Source organism: Delphinus delphis, chromosome 4 (genome assembly GCF_949987515.2).
Source record: "Delphinus delphis chromosome 4, mDelDel1.2, whole genome shotgun sequence".
Lineage (NCBI taxonomy): Eukaryota > Metazoa > Chordata > Mammalia > Artiodactyla > Delphinidae > Delphinus > Delphinus delphis.
Window position 1 is genome coordinate 71,386,631 of NC_082686.1, and position 18,267 is coordinate 71,404,897.

The 18,267-nt window shown below is 39.4% G+C and overlaps 1 protein-coding gene across 3 annotated transcripts in view; it reads left to right on the forward strand.

Annotated features, from left to right (window-relative positions):
* RUBCN (rubicon autophagy regulator) overlaps positions 1–18,267 on the forward strand; it is a 57,287-nt gene that overhangs the window by 10,741 nt on the left and 28,279 nt on the right. For all 3 annotated transcript variants that reach the window (XM_060010835.1, XM_060010833.1, XM_060010834.1), the window contains exons 2-4: positions 5,684–5,837; positions 15,621–15,704; positions 17,946–18,105. In XM_060010835.1, coding sequence (XP_059866818.1) covers positions 5,684–5,837; positions 15,621–15,704; positions 17,946–18,105 — 398 coding nt within the window. The remainder of the gene's footprint in view (positions 1–5,683; positions 5,838–15,620; positions 15,705–17,945; positions 18,106–18,267) is intronic.

Genomic DNA, 18,267 nt, shown 5'->3' on the forward strand with positions numbered 1-18,267 from the left:
GAGTAGGCCCCGCTCGCCACAACTGGAGAAAGCCCGTGCAGAGCAATGAAGACCCAACACAAACAAAAATAAATAAATAAATTTATTTAAGAAAATTATTTCCCTAATTAGGTTTTTCCCCACTTTAAGAATGAACCCATTACTTCTTTCCAGGAAGTGCTTTCTGGCATTAAAAGGCCTAGGTGCGGGCTTCCCTGGTGGCGCAGTGATTGAGAGTCCGCCTGCCGATGCAGGGGACACAGGTTCGTGCCCCGGTCTGGGAAGATCCCACATGCCGCGGAGGGGCTGGGCCCGTGAGCCATGGCAGCTGAGCCTGCACGTCCAGAGGCTGTGCTCCGCAATGGGAGAGGCCACAACAGTTAGAGGCCCGCGTACCACAAAAAAAAAAAAAAAAAAAAAAAAAAGTCCTAGGTGCTTGCCTGACCACAATCTTTCAGCATAAGATGCTTTTGATACTTGAGTATTTAAAAAATCCTTTATGGTATTTTCCAGCTTCTGGTTCACTAACTTTGTTCATATTATTGACCTTTCTTTAATTGCTAGCCTCAAGGAAGGCCGAAATAGTTCCTCTCTTCTCTACATTCCCCTTATATAACCAAAAGTAACCACTATTAACATATCACTATTTCTCTCAGTATATTTATGTTAAGATCATAAATATAATTTTACATTCTGTTTTTTATACTTTTACATACTTTCATTAGCTTTGGAAATTGTTCCTAATCAAAAATTTTATTGGTTTCATGATATTCCACATATGGGTATCACATACCTCTCCTCACATTTCAGGGATCAAATCATTACCTGACTTGGAACAACCTGACCTTCAACTCTGGTCTCAGGTAGATACCACATTACAATGCAGATAACTGGCATACTGTAGATGGGATATGCTAATAAGTTGAAGCTGTTTCCTTTTATTACTAAAAAGAGTCTTGGGGGTGGAAGATATGCCAATATATATTTCTTGCATTGAATCTCATTTTACAATTGCACAGTATTTACTATGTATTTACTATTGATTTCACTTATTTTTAGTTATTAGTTTTATATTAGTTATATGGTATAACACTTCTTTAAAAAATAACATTTGCTTATAACTTTACTGTTTTAACCTGAGTGTTACTTCTAATTGTGACTTGGCAAGCTTAAGACTGAGTTGGCATTTAGGGAAACTTTTTCCTTGGGTATGCTTATTTGAGTTGCTTAAGCAATGCCTGTTCCTCTTCAAAGAATGTAGTCAAAACCCTCCCAAAAGAAAATTGGCAGGACTTTATTCTGAGATTGGCTTTGCTGTTTGTTGGTAAATATGATTCAAGTAGAGATGGATTATGCTGTCCCTTGCCACTCAAGCCTAGTTCTTCCTTGACATAGGGTAATATGCTTAGAAAGACTTGCTTTTAATTTATGGTGATTAAAGAAGAGCACTCTGTATACTTGCAGAAGTGGCCATACAAAGGGCTGCTTTGAGCCTAATATAGTCCTTGCCTGTGCCCAGATGAAGGTTACATGTGAATGCAAGATGATACAATCCAAGTAATTATTAGCAAACAGGTTTAGCCTAGGAAAGACTGACCTCACTTGCTAACAATCTGGGTAAAGAATGAGGAGGGATATTTTATTTCTCATGGTGATCTATTTATTTGCATCTAAGATTCAGGTATGAATGGATTAATCCAACCATTGTGTATGGGCTTCAGTTGAACTTAGTATTTCAGCTCTCTGAAAATGATAACAGTATCATTAGGGTAAAAGATCCTAAAAAGTAAAGACACTAAACAAACTAGCTATGTAAATCAAAAAATTTTTAGGACTTCCCTGGTGGCACAGTGGTTAAGACTCCACTTGCCAGTGCAGGGGACACGGGTTCAAGCCCTGGTCCGGGAAGATCCCACGTGCCGTGGAGCAACTAAGCCTGTGTGTCACAACTACTGAGCCTGTGCTCTAGAGCCCGCGAGCCACAACTACTGAGTCTGCGTGCCACAACTACTGAAGCTTGTGCGCCTAGAGCCTGTGCTCTGCAACAAGAGAAGCCACTGCAATGAGAAGCCCGCGCACCGCAATGTAGAGTAGCCCCTGCTCACCGCAGCTAGGGAAAAGCCCACGCGCAGCAACGAATACCCAACGCAGCCAAAAATAAATAAATAAATTAATTTTAAAAAACTTTTTTAAGTTTACTTTTCATCTATATGAGCATATACCAAATATAGACGGTTTGGTACATCTTAGAGTAAGAGCCACCTTCTTTTGTAGCTGTGGTATCTCAAGGGCACTTCATTTTGGGGAAGAAAATTTCTTTAGTTTGTACAGAAGTTGTTAATAGATCTATCTGAATGCTCAAGGTTTCTAGGGTTTCAATGCTCTTTGTAAAATTTTGGAATCAAAGCCCTAGGATGATAGGGTATTTGGTGTCTACTTTCAGGATTTATTATGATGTTCTTTGTGTCTTTTTTTTTTTTTTTTTTTTTTTTTTTTTTTTTTGCGGTACACGGGCCTCTCACTGTTGCGGCCTCTCCCGTTGTGGAGCACAGGCTCCGGACGTGCAGCCTCAGCGGCCATGGCTCACGGGCCCAGCCGCTCCACGGCATGCGGGATCCTCCCGGATCGGGGCACAAACCCGTGTCCCCTGCATCAGCAGGCGGACTCCCAACCACTGCGCCACCAGGGAAGCCCTATTATGATGTTCTTTGACAGTAAACCTTGTGAGATCAATACAGAATGAATCAGAACACAGATATGCAGAGTCACTTGAGGAACCAGACTGGCTCTCAGGCCTGCACCACTTGATTGTAACCTGTTGGAATGTAAAACTGTATCAGTCAGAACAGGCCAGATGCTTCCTGAGGAAGCATAGGAGATGGAGAATCCCTGAAGCAAAAGCTGGCAGTCAGTTGGCCTCTGTGATGGCAGTTTCACAGTACAACAATAAATGGCCTTTTAATGACCACCTGAGTCCTGTGTGCCTCTTAGTTATCTTGAAATATCTCCCAGGACTGGGTTAGAAATAGAACAGGGGAATGGCCAACAGGTATATGAAAAAGTGCTTCACATGACCAATCATGAGGGAAGTGCAAATCAAAACCACAATGAGATATCATCTCACACCTGTTAGAAGGGCTAGCATCAAAAAGACAAGAGGCGGGCTTCCCTGGTGGCACAGTGATTGAGAGTCCGCCTGCCGATGCAGGGGACACGGGTTCGTGCCCTGGTCCGGGAAGATCCCACATGCCGTGGAGCGGCTGGGCCCGTGAGCCATGGCAGCTGGGCCTGCGTGTCCGGAGCCTGTGCTGCACAGCGGGAGAGGCCGCAGTGGTGAGAGGCCTGCGTACCACAAAAAAAAAAAAAAGACAAGAGGCAACAAGTGTTGGCGAGGGTGTGGAGAAAAAGGGACTCTTGGTGGTATTGTAAATTGGGGCAGCCATTATGGAAAACGGTATGGAGATTTCCTCAGGATATTAAAAATAGAATTACCGTATGATCCAGCAATTCTCCTTCTGGATATATATCCAAGGGAAACAAAATCACTCTCTTGAAAAGATATCTGCACCCCCATGTTCATTGCAGCATTATTTAAAATAGCCAAGACATGGAAACAACCTAAGTGTCCATTGACACATGAATGGATAAAGAAAATGTCACACACACACACACACACACACACAGACACACACACACACACACACACAGGAATATTATTTAGCCATAAAGAAGGAAATCTTGCCATTTGTAGCAACATGGATGGACCTTGAGGGCATTATGCTAAGTGAAATAAATCAGACAGAGAAAGACAAATACTGTATTATCTCACATATGTAGAATCCAAAACACCCAAACTCATAGAAATAGAGAACAGATTGATGATTACCAGAGGCAGGGGATGAGGGGTTGGGGGAGATGGGTGAAGGTGGTCCAAAGGTACAAACTTATAAGTCACTTTGGGGGTGTAATGTACAGCATGGTGATTATAGTTAACAGTACTGTATTGTATATTTGAAAGTTGCTAAGAGAGTAGATCTTAAAAGTTCTCATCACAAGGAACAAAATTTATAACTGTGTGAAGTGAAAGATGTTAACTAAACTTACTCTGGTAATCATTTCACAAGGTATACATATATCAAATCATTATGTTGTATGCCTTAAACTAATATAATGTTATATGTCAATTATTTCTCAATAAAACTGGGGGGAAAAAGAAATAGACTCAAATGTTTAATGATGTAAGGTTAAAAAAGCCTGGTGTCTCCCAGTTTGAATAAATTCTTGGTCTCAAAGCCTTGAGAGGAGAAAACCAGAGTGAGATCCATTTGGCTTTCCCCTTTTAGATAATACTCCTGTACCAGACCTAGCTTCATTCATTTTATTTTATTTGTCTGCCTTTACTCTCTTCATCCACTTTTTAAAAGTGGCTCAGAAAGTGTACAAAATGTATGAGAGTTACAAAGGATTCCAGTTCAGAGCCCCCCTACCCTAATAGGTATTTCAATGATATTAAAATAGTTATAGTGAAAGTTCCTTGAAGAAATTATAACCATTCCCAGGACTGTCCTTGAAGAGGAAAGAGTAGTATTCTAATAAGAAATGAAAGGGCTAGATAAAGTGTACAACATAACAACTGGGGGCCCAAGAGAAGGAGTTTGACACCTCATCTCCTCATGTTTTCCTTATCCAGTTTGATTCTGTGTATCCAGTTCTTTTCACTCAATTGCAGCTGGTTTTGAATTTTTATTGGGTTGGAAGCTGTGTTGAGAAAATGCTGGGAATTGGAGAGTAACCTTGACAATCATCTAGGGCAATAATTTTCAAACTTTTACACTAAAGTACTTCACATGGTCCAAGGGAATAAGCCAATAGTTGATTGATTTGGGGACATGTCCTAAGTGGCTCAGTGCAAGCTTAAAACATTTTGCCTCAATTTTAGGTTAAAAAATTAAGGGGGAAAATCATGGGCAATTTGTATTCTTATCCATAATATTTGTGTACAGATATATGTACTTAGTACTGGAAATATAGTTAATAAAAAGTTGTTTTTGGCTTTTTTTTTTGACAAAAGGTTTCTGGTTTTCAGCAAATGCCCTCATCTCTTTATATATTGCCCATGTAATGTCATTGTCCAGAAACGGATCTTAATGGGTCACACTCCTAGAAACAGGGTTATAGGCTACTTACATGAGGATGGAATGATAGTAGATGAAGATCACCTTACAAAGCACAATATGCCATGTAAATATGAGGGCTTTATATATATATGTTTGTTTGTTTATTTATTTTGGCTGCACCGGCTCTTTGTTGCAGCATGTGGAATCTTTAGTTGCGGCATGTGGACTTCTTAGTTGCAGCATGCAGACTCTTAGTTGCGGCATGTGGGCTTTTTCGTTGTGGCATGCAAACTCTTAGTTGCAGCATGCATGCAGGGATCAAACCCAGGCCCCCTGCATTGGGAGCGCAGAGTCTTACCCACTGGACCACCAGGGAAGTCCCAATATGAGGGTTTTAAAACAAAATCTTAGTGTTCTTTACAACTTCGGTCCTCTCAGAATTGGGTCTTATACTCAAGTAAAAAATTAATAGGGGAGAGAATGTTAGGATGTGGGGCAGGAGGCTTCTTGTCTTAGACTTTCTTTGACGTGGTCAGGATCAGGTACAACAAAGTAACTAACCATTGGTATAATTGATGCCCTTGCAGGAGGGAGCACTGGCAGTTGCTGGGTAATTTGAAGACTACTGTGGAGGGTTTAGTATCAGCTAACAGCCCCAATGTCTGGTCCAAGTATGGTGGCCTGGAGCGGCTTTGCAGGGACATGCAGAGCATCCTCTATCATGGGCTCATCCATGACCAGGTATGTAGATCCCTTCTTTTCTTTTTGTGCCAGATTGGCTGAATCACTTGTTGGAAAGAAATAGTTGCATTAAGTTGTTGGCAGGGAGAAGATGAAGGCAACTAGTCTCTGAGCCCTTGCGAGCAAGACTATAATACATGATAACAAGGAGGAGGATAAGGACAATGATGATGAATCATTGAGATATTCCTCTTAAGAGTATCCTAGGACGCATCTGAGAAATATTTACAGGATATTGTCATTTTTAGACTATCCTGTGAGCATCACTTTGTTGATAACTTGTAGATGCTTGTGAGTGATAGTTTTAGTTATAGCTTACGTTTTCGTCTATGTAAACTTTATTGATGTTGTTTCTTTTCCTAAGTATCCTCAAACACTCTAATAAGCTTTGAGTATTAAAAATGAGTGGAATCTACTAACACTTGATGGTTTCTGCTTTAATTCTCAATGGCAGTTACTCCATTTGCAATGTTTTAAATAAGGTTTGGTTCTGGATAAAACTGTCAAGTGGGTCATTGGATCTGATCCTCCTACTTTTTAAAAATCAAACCTCACAAATATGTGCATAATTTGTGTTCCCAAACACTCATGCTGTTCCCATGTAAGGCCTTAGTATTCTTTCCTGAAACTCTTTTTTTCTAAGCCAGGCTTGTCTTTCTTTTTTAATCAGAATTTATTCTCAACTAGCAGTCACACTGGAAAAAATTAATTGGTATTAAGATATTCATAGTTGATAGGATTTAATGTGGTACCTTCCCTTCTAAAAATATGTATATATCACCTCTGAACAAACTCTTTAAACCAGTGTTCTTGTTGAGTTTTTTCAGAATTCAGTGGAAAAGTTGGCTTAGGTTAGATTTTCTTTATTCAGAGTAAGTTCTAAAAATGAGGCCCTCTTTCTAAAGAATTTTGAAGATATGGGGGAAATTTTTATACTTTAAAGAGCTGAATCTTAATGGTCATCATTATTAAAACCTCATTCCAGGAATTTGGAGGCAACATTGTATAGTAGACTGACAGAAGTCTTTGGAATCAGACAGAACCTGGATTGAAATTGCTCAGGTCCTTGGGGGAAAAAATGACATAGTAGTAATAATTATGGATTTTTGAGTCAGACTGCTCTTATTTTATCTCAGCTTCACCACTCTGTGGTATTGGGTAAGTTACATAACTGTTAGTGCTTCTGTTTCCTCATTTGTAAAATGAGGCGGTAACACTGGTATGTACTTCATAGGATTGTTGTGAGAATTAAATGAGATAATACCTGAAAAAGCTTTAGAAAGTGTAGTAAGTTGTCTGTCAGTCTTAACTATTAGTTGATATTAACTTTTTTGAGCCTTTTCTCATCGTTAGAAATGTTGATAATATTATTTATATCATAATGTTTGATGGAAAGGTTAAATGAAATGGCATACAAATTTGCCTAGCACAGTTCGTGGTACATAGGAAATAATTAATAAATGTTCCCCTCATTTTTTTTTAAGCTTCAAGTTACATGTTGTCCTATGAAAAAAATATGACCATTGGAATTTACAAAACAAATAATTTAACCCACTGCAATCTGGTTTCTGCCCTTACCACTGTTGTTCTTGCTACTGAAGTTTAAGTAAGTCCATGTTACCAAATCCAGTGAACATTTCTCCTTTGAGCACTGTCTTGTGTTCTTCACTGTTGAACATCATCAGACCTTGCTTCGTACTGCATTATTCCAATGTTATGGAGACCTTCTCCTACCTCTGTGATCACTCTTTCTTAGTTTATGTCCGTGGAATCTCTTCCTCTCGGATTTTAGTTTTTAATACAGTCCAGTCCTATGTCCTTATCTCTTATTACATTGTACATTTTCTGAAACAGTCTCCTTCACTTGCATTGTTTTAACTTCACCTATACACTACCTACCCCCAGCTCAGACATCTCTGCTGAACTTCAGATCCACAAGACTAGCTGTCTGGCTATCTGCTATACATTATCATCTGGCTGGCTGTCCTATAGGCCAAGTACAACATGACCCAAAACAAACTTAATTTCTCTCATAAGGTTGCCCTTCCTCCTGATATTTTTAATACTGATCTGTGGCATTGCCAGCTACTCAGTCTCCCAAGCCAGAATTGGGAACCACGCCAACATGTTTTACAAAAACCCAATACAAGTTTCCCAGACTGATGACCAAGATAGCTACCAGATTAGAGGCACTGTCATTTAGTGGTTAAAGTACTTTCATCTTGATAGCAAAAAAGTTCTTTTCTTGGCTCTATTACTCATCTTACATTGTTATCTGGAGTAATCATTTTACTATATTTGAAGACAGTTTTACCATCTGTGCCAGAAACAGAATATGTGTCATGATGAAATAGTAAAGTCAGTGGAATTCCCAAGTGGAAGATGCTTGGTAAATGCAACACAATATTATTGTTATTAGTAAGTTATAAGATCTGTGAAGGTACCTGGTCAGCAGAATGAAAACTGTTAAAGGGTACGGTCACCTACAAAACAGCAGTAGTGTTAGTAAGAGCAAGCAGAGCAAACCAGACAAATCTGTCATACACACATACATTTAGCAACTACAGGCTCTAGTGGGAAGAATTAAAGACAAAAGATCCATACCAACTTCACTGCTGCTCAGTTCTGCCTTGTAAAGTCCTAAAAATTAGAGTCTGTACTAAGGACTTGTTTTTCCTTTTCATTTCCTCCCTAAAGATTAAGGCTTTCAAAGGCTTCTGGCTGCTGTGTCATCAGGAAGCTATTCTGGGTGTTGTGCTCTTGGAGGGGGGAAGGGATACAATGATTCATGCTGGCCATATCTCTTCCGTGCTTTCCTAAGGATGTGTTATGGAATGTGAAGTGTATTTTTTTAAATCACTTAGGGCCTTAGGAAACTCTAACATCGTGACCATATTCTTAGAGGGATCTCGTTTTCCTTGACATCCTGCATCTGGGCTACCTTTTAGTCTTTCCATAACGCAAGGTATATTTGATAACCCCTTCTCTGCTGCTTAGAAACGTGGAGACGCTTAATCCCTGAGATTTCTCAGCTGACTAGAAGTGCAAAGATTCCCCCCACCTTTTCCAACACTACAAAGAAACCTGTACTTTGCAGTATAGATGGCCCAATTTAAAAAATAGCAATAATAACCAAAAAAACCCTCTGGATATATATATATATATATATATATATATATATATATATATATATATATATATATATATATTTTTTTTTTTTTTTTGGCCGTGCCGTGTGGCATGCAGGATCTTAGCTCCCCGACGAGGGATCAAGCCGGTAGCCGGTGCCCCCTGCATTGGGAGCATGGAGTTCTAACCACTGGACCGCCAGGAAAGTCCCTGTGTATTTCTTTTCTGAATATATAAGTAATATACATGTTTTTATTTGCTGAACATTTGGGAAATACCAAAAAGAGTTTAGAAGAAAGTAAGTTATTACCCATAATCTCAACATCAAGTAATAACAATCACTCTTTAACATTTTGGTAGATTCTCTTATATTTTTCTATGCATGTCCATGCTTTTTAAAATATTAAGATTATACTGTATCTATTACTCTGTAACTTGCTTTAAAATATTTAATTAAAATAGACAATACAGGGAATTCCCTGGCTGTCCAGTGGTTATGACTCCACGCTTTCACTGCTGAGGACTCGGGTTCAATCCCTGGTCTGGGAACTAGGATCCCACAAGCCACACTGCGTGGCCAAAAAAAAAAAAAAAGAGAAAATAGACAATACATTTATATGGTTAAAAAAACAAAATGTATAAAACCACATGCAGTAAATATCTTGTTTCCTTCCAATCCCATTGGTAACTACTGTATTCTAGTTTCCTTCCAGAGAATTTTTATGCTTATTATTATTAGAGCAAATATGAATAATTTTCTTTGCTACACCTTTTGATTTTTCATACAAATAAAAGCATACTATAAACACTACTCTACACCTTGAGTTTTTCACTTGATGGGACTGTAATTCATCCCAATCCATTACATAAAGAGGTTCTTCATTCTTTTTCGCAGCTGTCATTTTATAATATTCCATTCTATGTATGTACCATAATTTATTTAATCAGTCTCCTGGTAATAAACATTTAGATTCCTTCCAAGCATTTGCTCTTAGTAACAATGCTACAGTGAATAACCTTGAGTATAGGTCATTTTGCCCTTTACCATAGGATACTCCTAGAGGTAGAATGCTTAGGCTAAAGGGTATGTGCATTTCAGTTTTGATAGCTATGGCGAAATTGCCCTCCAGAAAGTTATGTCTGTTTACGCCCTCAGCAGCATTGTATAAGAGGATCTGATTCTTCATACCCTTGACAATATAGGGTGTTATTAAACTTTAAACTGTCGCCAACATAATAGGTGAAAAGTTACATTTCTTTTACTCTGAAAGATGTTTATAAGAGCCATTGAAGTATTTTTCTGGGACTTCCCTGGTGGCGCAGTGGTTAAGAATCTGCCTGCCAATGCAGGGGACACGGATTCGAACCCTGGTCTGGGAAGATCCCACATACCGCAGAGCACCTAAGCCCATGTGCCACAACTACTGAGCCTGCGCTCTAAAGCCAGTGAGCCACAACTACTGAACCCACGCGCCACAACTAGTAAGTCCACATGCCACAACTACTGAAGCCCGTACGCCTAGAGCCTGTGCTCCGCAAGAGAAGCCACCGCAGTGAGAAGCCCGCATACTGCATTGAAGGGTGGCCCCTGCTCGCTGCAACTAGAGAAAGCCCACGTGCTACAATGAAGACCCAACACAGCCAAAAATAAATTAATTTTTTTAAAAAAAGTATTTTTCTGTGAACTTTTCCCTGTATTAACCCCATTTCCTTAGATTGTCAATCTTTTCCTACAGATTTGTAGAATCTCTTTATTTATTAAGGGAATTAGTTATTTGTCTGTAATGTGTATTGCAAATATTTTTTCCTAGCTTGTCTTTTGACATTTCTTTTTTTTGTTGTTTTCTTTGAATTTTTGTATTTTATTTTATTTGTTTTTTTATACAGCAGGTTCTTATTAGGTATCCATTTTATACATATTAGTGTATATATGTCAATCCCAATCTCCCAATTCATCCCACCAGGACCACCCCACCCCCCGCCACTTTCCCCACTTGGTGTCCATGCATTTGTTATGGTGGCTTTTACTATACAGAAATATCGGATTTTTAGTGAGTCAAATTAATCATTTCTCTTAGGCCTTCTGGGCTGTTTGATGCTCTGAAGGGGCTTTCCCACTATACGATTATTAATGTTTCTCCATGGTTTCTTCTATTACTTTTATGGGTTAATGTTTTACATTTAAACCATTCTATCTGTAATTTATTTTGAATATACTTAATTTCCTTGGCACATGGATCTATTTCTGGATTTCTGTTATGGTCTGTTTTCTATTTGTGTGCTATCACCACTCAGTTTTAATTATTGTAGCTTTTCATTATGGTAGGAGTAGTCCCTCACTCATATAGCATCTTTTGTTGTTGATTTTTTCCCCAACATTCACCTATTTATCATTTTATTTTCTTGTTAACTACCATATCATTTTTTGATAAGGACAGGAAAAGCCTTACACATGACCTGGATCATTAGCTGATTGATTGAGGGAAATTAAACATTGTGAAAATACATCACTCAAACATTTTATTTTAATTTAAAACATCCTAAATGTACATTTAATTAACAGTCTTTGGGTATAGGGTCAAACCTCTTCTGTGAGAATGAATCCACTGATGGAGTTCCATATCATCTTTCTTGTATAAATTATACCCATAATACATCATACAGGACTTCCAGCTTCCATTTCTTTATGTTGGACTAGCAATTTAAAGATCCTATAATATGAATATAAAACGTTCTACATTTTTAGGCTTTCTCCCCCCAACTTTGAAATTGTCTTGTCCCTACTTAATTTGACATCAAGTTTTTATTCAGGTTTTTGTGTGTACATAAGTAAATTGCTGGATCATGTGGTAAGAGAATCTTTAGTTTGAAAGAAACTGCCAAACTGGTTTCCAAAGTGGCCATACTATTTTGCATTGCCACTAGCAATGAATGAGAGTTCCTGTTGCTCTACATTCTCACCAGCATTTGATATAGGCATTGTTCTGGATTTGGGCCATTCCTTTTTTTTTTCCTCTCCTTTGGGCCAATTTAATAGATGTGTATTGTGTTAATTTGCATTTCCCTGATGACATATGATGTGGTGCCTTTTTTCACATGCTTATTTGTCATCTGTATATCTTCTTTGGTGAATTGTCTGTTAAGGCCCATTTTTTTTTTTTTTTTTGCGGTACGCGGGCCTCTCACTGTTGTGGCCTGTCCCATTGCGGAGCACAGGCTCCGGATGCGCAGGCTCAGTGGCCATGGCTCACGGGCCCAGCTGCTCCGCGGCATGTGAGATCTTCCCGGACCAGGGCACGAACCCGTGTCCCCTGCATCGGCAGGCGGACTCTCAGCCACTGCGCCACCAGGGAAGCCCAAGGCCCATTTTTTTAATTGGATTGCTTGTTTTCTTATTGCTAACTTTTAAGAGTCCTTTGTATATTTTGGATAACAATCCTTTATCAGTTTTATCTTCTGCAAATATTTTCTCCCTGTCTGTGGCTTATCTTCTCATTCTCTTGACACTGTTTGTCAGAAAGCAGAAGTTTTAAATTTTAGTGAAGTCCAGCTTACCAGTTCTTTCTTTCATGGATCATGCCTTTGGTCTTGTATCTAAAAAGTCACCACCATACCCAATATAGGTTTTCTCCTATGTTATCTTCTTGGAGGGTTATAGTTTTCCATTTTACATTTAGATCTGTGATTCATTTTGAGTTAATTTTTGTGATGGGTATAAGTGTTGTCCAGTGTTTCAGCACCATTTGTTGAAAAGACTATCTTTGCTCCATTGTATTGCCTTTTGCTCCTTTGTCAAAGATATTTACATTGGTCTATTTTGGGGCTCTCTAGTCTGTTTCACTGATCTTTCTGTCTGTTCTTTTGCCAATACCACACTGTCTTGATTATTGTAGCTTTATAGTAAGTCTTGAAGTCAGACAGTATCAGTCCTTTTTGAAGAAAAACATTGTTCTTCTCCTTCAGTATTGATTGGCTATTCTGGGTCTTTTCCCTCTCCATATAAACTTTAGAATAGTTTGTAGATATCTACAAAATAACTTGCTCGGATTTTGAATCAGATTGCATTGAATCTATACATCAAGTTGGGAAGAACTGACATCTTGACAATATTGAGTCTTCATATCTATGAACATGGGTTATCTCTGTAACTTAGTTCTTTAATAGCTTTCAGCAAAGTTTTATAGTTTTCATCATAGAGATCTTGTATATATTTTGTTAGATTTATACCTAAGTATTTCAATTTGGGCAGTACTAATGTGTATGGTATTATTGTGTTTTTAATTTCAAATTCCACTTGTTTATTGCTGGTTTATAGGAAAGCAGTTGACTTTTATATATTAACCATATATCCTGTGACCTTGCTATAATAACACTTACTAGTTCCAGGAATTTTTTTGTTGTTGATTCTTTCGAACTTTCGAATTTTATGCATAGGCAACCATGTCATGTGTGAACAAAGACAGTTTTATTTCTTCCTTCCCAATCTGTATTCCTTTTATCTCCCCTTTTTTTTTTTTTTTTGTCTTATTGCATTACTGGCAAGGTATTTCCTGACTTCAGGGACAAAGCATTGATGGAACCAATCCAGAAAAAGGGTTCTTGTTGTACGACCAAAAGACTGGCAGCTGGTGTTTATCTTTTCGCTTCAAGGCTTGAGGGTTAGCAGCTTCATAGATAAGGGCAATTCTGATCATAAACCCAACTACATTTACACAAAACAGTGGAGTAAGCCTGTCCCTTCCTTCTTAAATCCTGGTGCTTGCTTCCCTTCCTTACTAGTAAATGTCCTTTGTGGCATTTTTTTCCCAGAATAGGGCACTTTCATCTGCATTAAAAACCTGTTCAAGCGAGAGAGAGGCATGGACATATATACACTACCAAACGTAAGGTAGATAGCTAGTGGGAAGCAGCCGCATAGCACAGGGAGATCAGCTCGGTGGTTTGTGACCACCTAGAGGGGTAGGATAGGGAGGGTGGGAGGGAAGGAGACACAAGAGGGAAGAGATATGGGAACATATGTATATATATATAACTGATTCACTTTGTTATAAAGCAGAAACTAACACACCATTGTAAAGCAGTTATACTCCAATAAAGATGTTAAAACAAACAAACAAACAAAAAAAAAAACCTGTTCAGGCAGATATCCTTTCTCCTCAGTTATTTTCTTAATGGTGTCTGTGAATTTGTCTGCTGCCTCTTGGTCAGCAGAAGCTGCTTCTCCAAACCTCTTTCTGAAATTTTCAAACCATCCTTTTCAGGCATTGAATTCCCTAGCTTTAGATCCTCCACCTTCTTTTTGCTTTCAGTTGTCACATAATGACTTTGCTTTTTCTTGAATCATATTAGAGTCCATAGGTATGCCTTCCCTATAGCAATCCTGTACCCACATAAAAGCTGAATTTTTCAATATGAGATTAAAAGGTATTTCTCAAAAAGTACAAGGTTTTTGTGCCTGCTGGAGTAGCTGCAGGCACAGCTTCACGAATTTCCTTTTCTTTTTTTACCATGGTCCTTACACTGGATTCACTTATCTTGAAATGGTGGGTAACTGCAGCTGCAGGCCTCAATCTACGGTGCATATCAAGCAGTTCAGCTTTTTCTTATAATGTCATGACTTCTCTCTGCTTCTTGAGAGCACTCCCACCATCACTAGTAGCACTTCGTATGGGTCCCCTGGTGTTATTCAGGGTCTTTGGTATTACACTAAACACAATGGAAAATACACAAGAGCTGGGCAAGGTCACTTTTTACTGCAGTATGTAATTTACTGGAGAGATGAACCGCTCATACAGAGATGATTAGTGTCACACGGCATTTTGAGTGGACACTCACAGCACTTGAGCTCACAACAATAACAACAGGAGATGGCTACAAAATTATTATAGGAGTACATAATTGCATAAAACTAACTACAGTTTTATGCAATTATTTAATACCGCTTCTTAACGTTTGTTTATATTTCTCTTGACTGCACATGGCACCGTCTATGGTCCATAAGTGTTTGTGTGTGTAAGTTTTGATAAACTTTAACTTTTTATAATGTTTGTATATATTTTATGGTAGTAAATGATAAAATAGGATAACATCTACCTATATTTTATGCATTCATGAGATCTCTAACTTTCCTAATTTTTTCAATATTTCTAGGCTGTGCAGTTCATCTGCAAGTTATTTTCAAATTGTTGCGAATCTCCAATAAATTTTCCTATATACTTATTTTAAAAATCCACTTATAAGAGGACCCACCATTCAAACCCGTGTTGTTCAAGGGTCACCTATATAGCCTTCTATATCATATGCATTGTATTACCTCCTCAAAAGAACAATTAAAATAATTTTTAACAATTATTCTTTAAAAGGGTGAATATCTGTATATATTCCTTTTATTGCTGCTGAGAACCTTTGTTGAGGCAAGGGAAGGTTAGGCTTTGGTTTTTTTTGGCCATGCCGCACGGCATGTGGGATCTTAGTTCCCTGACCAGGGATCGAACCCACGCCCCCTGCATTGGAAGTGTGTGAAGTCTTGACCACTGGACCGCCAGGGAAGTCCCAAGTTAGGCTTTTCTTTTTCCTCTCTTTGAATGTCAGTACGAGAACTAGATGTGGTCCAAAATGGTAACAATTTGTTTACCTTCTGTGTCCCTGAAACAGGTGTATTGCCGCCAGACTGATTACTGGCAGTTTGTGAAAGACATCCGCTGGCTCAGTCCCCACTCGGCCCTTCATGTGGAGAAGGTAAGAGGTGAAGGTAACCACAAGGCTTTGATGTTTGATGTTCTGTATGAAGAGTCTCCTAGGCTAGAAGGATGGCTTATGTCAAATTTCCTATTAACTGAGGAGAGGAAATTATCCCTGTAGGACTGATTTGGAGGGGAGGATGATTTACTTTAAAACATAAGCTTTGCACACCCATTGTTCTAGGCCACTTTCCCTCCTCTGGGGAAGACCTGAAAAAATTTTGTTATTTTCAAAAGATTTGCAAATATGGGACCAGAGTGAAGCTTTTCAAAATCTAGGACAAATGGCAAGAAGTTTCCTGAATGGTTGGGGGTAAGTAGGACTGATATGCTGATGACTGTTTAAGGAGAAGAGGATGCACCAAATAGAAAAAAAATGTGAGGTTTCTGGAGACCAGTGTCAAATGGAGCCTAACATGTTCCCTACAGCATTGGAGAGTAGAGTAGCACTGTACTCTTCCGTCCTCTCAGCTCAGCATGATACCCCTGATTCCCAACCAGGGACACAGAGCTCCAGGAGGTTAGGTGACTTGGCCAGAGTTACACAGCTAGTTCCACATCAATCACAGCCAAATTTATATATTTATTTATTTAACCCTTGCCTATGGAAATTTTCAAATACATTCAAAATTAGAAGAGTGTAATGAACCCCAAAATATCACCCATCTTCAATACTTACTGATTCATGACCAGTCTTGTTTCATGTATATCACACCCACTGACAGATTCATTGCCAAGGTGATGTCTGGAAAAGTAACTTATTTTTAAATGATCAGGGAACCAAATCACAAGGTGTCACTCTGGCCTTTTTTGTGAGAAAAGCCCAGAGCCCAGTGATTTTCTTACATGGATTTCTTTGTCCTTATCACTTATTTTTCCCACCAAACCCCCCTCTAACTTTTTTCTCTAAAATATATCATGGGACCTCCCTGGTGGTGCTGTGGTTAAGAATATGCCTGCCAATGCAGGTGACACAGTTTCGAGCCCTGGTGCAGGAAGATCTCATATGCTGCGGAGCAACTAAGCCCATGTGCCACAACTGCTGAGCCCATGTGACACAGCTACTGAAGCCCACGCACCTAGAGCCTGTGCTTCTAAACAAGAGGAGCCACCGCAATGAGAAGCCCGTGCACCACAACAAAAAGTAGTCACTGCTCATCGCAACTAGAGAAAGCCCGCGCACAGCAACAAAGACCCAACGCAGCCATAGATAAATAATTTAAAAAAATAAAATAAAATATATTGCTTATATATATATATATATAATAAAATAAAATATAATCATTTCCTCTTAGAAGCTGCCTGAAATTGCCATCCATACATTTTTTGCAGTGATCCTGAACTATGAGACTTAGCTTTTAGAAACAGCCAATAGAAGGAAGTTCCAAATAGAGAAATGCTGTGGCGAAAGCCAACAAGACGTGCTCAGCTGATTTCTCTTTGGTGAAGAATGTTTGGGGGCATTTTTCCTAGATTTTTTTACCCCAGGTTTTTCTTGCATTCTTTTCTGGAGGCTACCTGAAATAGAGGACTCTGTGAGAGAAGGCGAGATGTCAAGTTCATTCTTCCTCTGAATACCCGGAGAATAGATGCCTCTTTGGAGTTACAACATAAAGAGACAGACGCAGCAGCTTTGTCCTCTCCAGGAGCTGCATATCACGTCTTAACTGCTTAGTCCCTTTCTAGTGGCCCAAAGCAGCAGCGGAGACATTAATCCTTTCCTTCCCTCTCCTTCCTCTATAACCTGTAGATGTTAGCTGGAGGGCAAATATCTCTGATTACCTCCTCTTACCTGTCTCAATTTAGTTCTCAGGTCATTAGGCCTCAATCTTGCTGGATTTACGAGGAAGTATATATTTTTAAATTTTATTTATTTATTTTTGGCTGCGTTGGGTCTTCGTTGCCGCGCGTGGGCTTTCTCTAGTTGCAGCAAGCGGGCTATTCTTTGCTGTGGTGCGCGGGCTTCTCATTGCGGTGGCTTCTCTTGTTGCGGAGCACAGGCTCTAGGTGTGCGGGCTTCAGTAGTTGTGGCACCTGGGCTCAGTAGTTGTGGTTCACGGGCTCTAGAGCACAGGCTCAGTAGTTGTGGCACACGGGCTTAGTTGCTCCACGGCATGTGGGATCTTCCTGGACCAGGGCTCGAACCCATGTCCCCTGCATTGGCAGGCGGATTCTTAACCACTGCACCACCAGGGAAGCCCTGGATGTATATTTTGACTCATGCTTCTTTGCCTCCTAGTTCATCAACTTGCAGGAGAACGGCCAGAGCAGCACTGACGGCATGAGTGAGCGTGCCGTTGCGGAGCTGTGGCTGCAGCATAGCTTGCAGTGCCACTGTCTCTCAGCCCAGCTCCGACCTCTGCTGGGGGATAGACAGTATATCAGAAAATTCTACACAGGTGGGTAGAGGTCACATAGCCAGTACTGGTACATGTACTTCCTCATTCTCTTCTACTTTACTCTTCCTTTATAGACCCACTGTTACCTCAGGGTCTCATACTTTTACTTGATGCCATAGAGATTCTAATCAGAAACATGTATCTAGTCTTCTCTCTAACTTG